Source organism: Pleuronectes platessa, chromosome 12 (genome assembly GCF_947347685.1).
Source record: "Pleuronectes platessa chromosome 12, fPlePla1.1, whole genome shotgun sequence".
Taxonomy (NCBI): Eukaryota; Metazoa; Chordata; class Actinopteri; order Pleuronectiformes; family Pleuronectidae; genus Pleuronectes; species Pleuronectes platessa.
The window spans coordinates 25,898,854-25,905,468 of record NC_070637.1 but is presented as its reverse complement, the minus strand read 5'-3'; the positions used below and the strand labels follow the sequence as shown (position 1 = coordinate 25,905,468).

Genomic DNA, 6,615 nt, shown 5'->3' with positions numbered 1-6,615 from the left:
AAACTTTCTCATGTTCACATTTTTATTTAATATCAGCAGCGAACAGAAGAGGACCGAGGACAGAGCCCAGTGGGACGCCTGTCCTCAACTCACAGCTCGTGATCTTTGAAACCACAAACTACTCCCTCAGCCAGTGAAGCATCAGAAACAAGTGTGTGTGTGTGAGTGAGTGAAAAATGTAGATGGCAGAAAGAAGCAGAAGAAGAAAAGCTGAAGTGAACGAAGCTGCCAGACTCTCGCTGAGCTCGAGTCCTCACAGGAACACAGCCAGCGTCCGACATGGGGGGGGAGGGTCTTAGTGTCCGGATCTATGGAGGATCTGACCCATGCTGCTGCCTGTTGTGTGTGTGTGTAATATGTGGTACTGGAGCTGAGTCTCATCTAGAGTCAAATGTAAAATCCCATGTGTGACGCTCCAAAGCGCCGCCTGTGGGTTGGATGTGGTGTTACACTTTAAAACGACACAATGGCAATCTGAGTGTGCGAGTGAATTCATTGAGGCCCATAACAAACATTTGTTGCCAAAGGGTCGTGCAACCCAACAAATTGTATGTTGAACTACACATCCTCCCACAGACAAACACACACACATCCACACACACTCACACTCACACACCACTTGTTGGCCTGGTAACCACTGAGAGGGGTTAAGACTCCACTTCTTCCCCCGTTTTTCTTTTCTTTGAATCGCTCCATTCTGCAGTTGTGTGTTTAATCTTTAAAGCAGCAGAGACTCACTGTAAAACACACAACCACACACACACACACACACAGAGGGATCATCACTGAATGTCGCTGCAGGTTCTTGCAGAGCAGGAGTTTCTCAACCTTAGACATGATTTATGTTTTTTTATGAAAATTCCTGAAATAGCCACACGGTGTTGCTGGTGCACAGATATAATAACAGTCACCAGATTTTTTTAATTTTTTTAATTTTTTACAAAAGTTACACAGTTTATAGAAAGGATTAGTTGCACAAAACAAATAAAGTTAAAAAACTTGACTATCTACTGATCACTACTGTCATCATTTTCATCATCATCATCATCTCATTTGATTTATTAGTCACAACATCTGATTCAAAATTTGTCATGAATTATAAATCAGATTCAGTTAGTGCAGATGAATTTGATTTCATGGATAATTCGATATTATGTTTTAATGAAGTTGTAAATTAGATTAGAGGCTTCATTTCTTTTTTGTTTAACTTCAAAATCTAACGTGTCTGATTTAAAGAACCTTCGTCTCCTTGTTGTTCAGGTTCTGATCCGTCACTTCATCGTTTCTCATCAACCCTCAAAGAACCTGGTGAAGAAGGAGCAGACCGAGTTCCATCCCTCGCTGCAGTAGCTCTGCCCCGGCTGCATGTCGTTCATCACGCCCTCCTCCTCAAAGCCAGTCCTCTCCTCCTTCTTCTTCTCCTCCTCCTCCTTGTTCTTCTTCTTCCTCTCGGTCTTCCCTCCATCTTGATTCTTGCCGGCAGACGCTCCCTTGTTCTTCCCCCCCTCCTTCCCGGCCTTCCTCTCCTCCTCTCCGCTGTGTTGGGCGAGTTTCATGTGGGCCTCGGCCGGCGCCTTCTTGCAGGTTTTGGCTTTCAGGACTTTCTCTCCATCGCAGGCGTTCTGTCTTTTCTTCAGCTTCCCCACCAGCTGCTTCCAGTACTGACTGGACTTCACGCCGTACGCCTGGCACAGGTCCGGCTTGCCGGCGTAACGGCACCAATACCTGCAAGAGGAGAACGAGCAGAGGTCAAGAAAATCAAGGAGAAGAAATCCGGCACTGCTGCACCATGTCAACAAAGTCCACATTGAGACCTTTAGTGGCAGAAAATAGTTTATTGTTCCAGAATGAAACGTCAGTTTTCAGTCCTGGAGTCTTTGAACCTTGAGTTCATGACATCATCCCAAAGGAGGAAAGCAGGAGGATCAAAGTGCAGGAGTCAGGTGAAGGTCAATAACAAGATGTGACCTTCTGTTCGGTAAAATCAATGGAAGTTAACGGAAGGTACAAAAGCAAAGGATGGTCCAAGGAAAAGAAAACGAGTGATCGGGACAAGATGAACTGACGAAGACGAAGAGAAGCACGAGACGAGGAGGACGGAACTCAGATGAAACAGGTGAAGACAATCACAGAGACCGTGAACAGGACAAAGACAGGAAATGAAACAGGAAGCTGAGAACTCAGGGAAACAACTGAACACAAACCAAATCCAAACTCAAGATAAATGTCCACAAACAATAAGTGTCCAACCGAAGCTCTTTAGTGAATTAGAGCTCCGAGTCATGACGGACACGATGAAACATGGATGTGAGGTTTGATGTGAATTCCTCATGAAGCCCATGTCTCACTCTGACAGATCCTCTCACCTCTGCTGCTCCCCCAGCGTCTCAGTACTGCAGTTCACCACCAGGCTCACCAGGCCGTCTCCGGACGTCTCCCAGGTGCAGCGGTGTCCCTCCTTGGTGGACAGCTCTCCAGAGCCCGGCACTGAGCGGTTCCTGGGCCTCTTGGCCGGGGGGGGCTCTGTCGGGGGCTGGCGAGGTTTGTCGGGTTTCCCCTGACCAGACTGCCGCTTGGCATCGGTGAGGACGGAGAGACAAAGGACGAGGACGAGGAGGACGCTGCACGGAAGGACGCTCATGTTTGCTGAGGAGGACATGTGGACACAGAGAATAGGTTATTTTCTGAAGACAGGATTAACTGAAGTTAATTTGACAGCTACTGGTGAACAAGTGTGAAGCAGCTCAAACCACATCAGGTGGTGGAGACCAAACATGGAGCTGAAAGTAAGCTGAACAGCTGCTTCACATTTCACAACTCAAGTTAATTTCAAAGATCGAATCTTTTGAAGATTTACACAGAGGTCAACCCTAATGAACCCATTGGACGGGACTAGCTGTCAATCACTTATGAATATGATGCTTTATGCTATATTTGACTCTAAATGAGAATTGATTAAACTCTTATTTGTCTTAATGTTTTATTGTTGCTTTTATCATTTTGTGAAACACTCTGTAACTTCTTTAAATTAACTTCTGTTAAAATAAATCCAATTATGATAATTTCCTTGCTCATGGATCGATGTAAGTGATGAGTTGTGATGAACCTGTTTCCTAACACAGGCTCTTATTCATGTTTTTCTCTTATGAAGAAAAGAAAACCTGTTTAAAATCAGGGAACAGAGTAAAAGCAGCTTCAATATCAAAACCTTTGATTTAAAATGATAAAGTAATAAACATAATATCTGTTGGCTGAGTTCTAAATTAAATCCAACTTGTACTCGAGAGTTTCTCTCTGCGTCAAGATCCCAGAGTCAAAGAGGCCGAGTGTTAAATGTTAAAAAAGACAAAGGACAGAGGGGAGGTGGGGGGGCTGGGTGTGAGCTTATTGAAAATCAGTCGAGCGTCACACACACACACACACACACACACACACACACACACACACAGTAGCATTCTAGATGAAGGAGGAGAGGACACTTAACTCCGTCACTTAGCAACAACATTCAATCTGAACCAAATCACTCAAACACATTTATGTCTCATCAGGATCCATGAATTATTCTCAATGAAGATGTCACACATGAAATCAGAATTCATAATGTGCTTGTTTCATAAAAGTTGAATCTCCACCAAATTCAAATAGTTTTTATTGATAATAAAGATCCAAAAAGACAAAGCAAAGAAACATAAAGAAATCAGAGCTCAACAATAAAGTTGAGATTTTACGACAATAACATTGTAATTTAGAGGAAAGTAATCACATTAAATCATAATGTGAAGTTAAAGATGTTTCTCTGCTCGTGTCTGAACAACATTAACACTGATTATCAGTTTGTATCTGAATCAGTTGTGTTGAGTTCCTTATTAAAATCATTAAATATTCAAAGGATGTTAATTGTATTTTAAATCATAATGTGCAGCTCGTTGAAGTTTTCTCAGTTGTTCTGTTTTAATAAACAGCGTCTGCAGTTTGAATTGATGTCAACAATTAGCATCTGGATGAATCAGATCAGAACCGCGGCCCCTGGACCCGAACACACTAAGTGACAACAACACAACAGGTTGTGTGGTGCCAACATTAATCCATTAATTAATAACGTTTGTGTTTGTGAAAATTAAATCAGGACGTCGTGCTCCACAGCGTCTGAAGACAAAGTCGTTTCTGAGAAAATGAACTGGATTCATGATCAGACTCTTTAGTCCAATTATAATGAATCACAATCATTTCTCTTCACACTGAGAAACATTAGAACCAAACCAACACAAAAGGATCTCAGAGTGTTCTGCTCTTTGTCTGGATGAGGTCACTCGAAGCGTTGACACCAGTGATTGGCTGAAGGCTGAGAGATCTATAAACACGACGCACAACCATGGGAGCAGCAAAAGTAAAACACAAAACCTGCTGCATCACAAACGACACTGATTAAACCCAAAGTAATTAAACTGCATCCGTTACAACTTTTAATTAAATATTTGCTGAACGTCTGAACTAGACAAACCTTTAAAAAAAAATTACAGAAGTTTTGTAAAATTTGTTTCTCTCACTTGATAAATCAGATTTTAAAATGATTTTAACCCTGTTTTTAATTAATAAAATGTTTTATAACTCAAACTGTGAATGAACTTACCGACCTGAAATGACAGATACATCTTAGACAAACATTTAACTTCTACTTTTTAGTTTGGTCCATGTCCCATCTGCTAACAGGGAGTAGGAGGGTTTGTGATCCATACTGCAGCCAGCCACCAGGGGGCGATGCAGAGGTTATGTCTTGATTATTTGGGGCAGTCATGTCGTCCATCTTTATTTACCATCACTGCGGTTGTTTCGATAACAGCTTGGTTATGTTGCCAAAACAAATGTGATGTAAATATGATCCCGTTGTTCTGACACAGAGGCGCCTGTAGAGGGCGCTGTGCTGCGGCCTCACAACGGGTTTGTGTGTGTGGACGTCTGATGAATTTAACACAACAAACACAAAAACCTTCTACTTGGTTCAGTGAATCAATGAAATCAAACTGTTCTCAAACATCACACTGAAAAACAGAGAGTTGCATCTTTTTCAAATTCAGATAAAGATAAGTTAAGATGTTTCAAACCTTTGATTTACTTAAATTCTTCCTTTAACACAATTACAACTTGATTTTCATCCTGAAGTAAGAAGATCAGAGTCAAACCAACGCTTCACGTTTCGTCCGCAGCAAAAAAACAAAGACGAGCATCAAAACAAAAATAATCCCCCTCCCTTCACAGCACCCCCCCCCCCCCCCCCCCCTCCTGCTAATACACCCCTCATCTATTAATCCCGATGGAAACAACAACAACAACATGCTGTGTTTCCTGTTAGGCCGTGAGGTCTCTACCGTGTGGCTCCTGGTCTCAGGCAGAAGCAGAACCAGTGTTGGAGAGTTGGAGTGTCGGGGGTGCGAGCTGAGGCCCGGTGCTCTCTTACCATGTGACGCTCCGAGGCTCCGGGTCGCTGTGGAGCCGAGGGGCCGAGGGGCCGGGGATAAAGGAGGTGCAGGAGGGGGGGGGGGGGATAAGGAGGACTATACGAAGAAGTGCCCACCCGAAACCAAGCACGCCTCCCACATTCACCCCCACTGACAAAACCCTGAGAGTGTGTGTGTGTGTGTGGGTCTCTGTGGTGTGTGTCTGTGTGTGTGTGTGAGAGACAGAAGAACAATGGACACACTTGCCAAGGGTTTTCTCGCCCTCTGTGCGACACCTCAGGGGTTTGGATGCTTCGGTTGTCGTTCACTCCACAAAACGATTCTTTGTTCAACACAACAAATACACACTTTAACCGCAGCGTCTTGATTTTAGTTTGTCTTGAAATAAATAAGTTCGTTTTTAAATCTTGATTTTCGTGTTTGATTTTACACAAACTTTTAAATCCATTTCACAGTTTGCTGTTCTGTGCTTCAGGTTTTTCTGAACTGGAAACAAATGTTCACGACGTGAACCTGAGCGAACAAATCCTCAGTGGAAACTTTATGTTAGTTTAATTAACTGATGTTAAATAAAGAGAGAATAAAGAGAATTCAGTGAAAACAGAGAAAAATGATATGTTATTAAGTCTCTACCAGGGCACCACATGCTGGAGGTGTTGGGTCCATGACTCATATCTGATAAGCACTTATTTATGGGAAATATCTATAATATATGTTATAAAACGCTGCCTGTAGCATCGTGATTGAATCCGGTTTATACTCGTTGATCAAAGTGAAGACCAGGTTTCAGATGCTGAACTGAACCGTTCCTCTTCTCCTGCAGAGACGACCTCCTGCACAGAACAGATCCTCAAACACATCTGCTGCTTTTCAAGATCTGAAACCATCTTTGATGTGTGACAGTAAATGAAAGTCACTCTTCTTCTCTATTGGCCCACGTTTGTCTTGCTCTGCCGCTCGGTCACTGTATTAATAACAGTGAGTAGCTCAGCCTCGGCCGAGATGAATGAGGAGAATCTTCTCTCTCCTCCAGGACAAAGACTCCTGCAGGAATCTGGGTCACAGCTTAACCCCCCGCTGACACGCTGCCACCGCCGCCCAGCTCCTTCTCTTTCAGCTCCGGCCTGGTGGAGGGGTGAGGACGGCTCGGTGGCCCCGA

General features: G+C 43.4%; 1 protein-coding gene across 1 annotated transcript; it reads right to left on the bottom strand.

Annotated features, from left to right (window-relative positions):
- Window positions 1-1,289: 1,289 nt before the first annotated feature.
- On the bottom strand, window positions 1,290-5,480 carry fgfbp3 (fibroblast growth factor binding protein 3). Its single transcript, XM_053435706.1, has 3 exons — window positions 5,456-5,480; window positions 2,367-2,646; window positions 1,290-1,725 (listed from the first exon to the last, which is right to left on the bottom strand). The coding sequence occupies exons 2-3, from the start codon at window positions 2,639-2,641 to the stop codon at window positions 1,290-1,292; spliced, it is 711 nt and encodes a 236-aa protein (XP_053291681.1). The 5' UTR covers window positions 2,642-2,646; window positions 5,456-5,480.
- Between the last annotated feature and the right edge of the window lie 1,135 nt (window positions 5,481-6,615).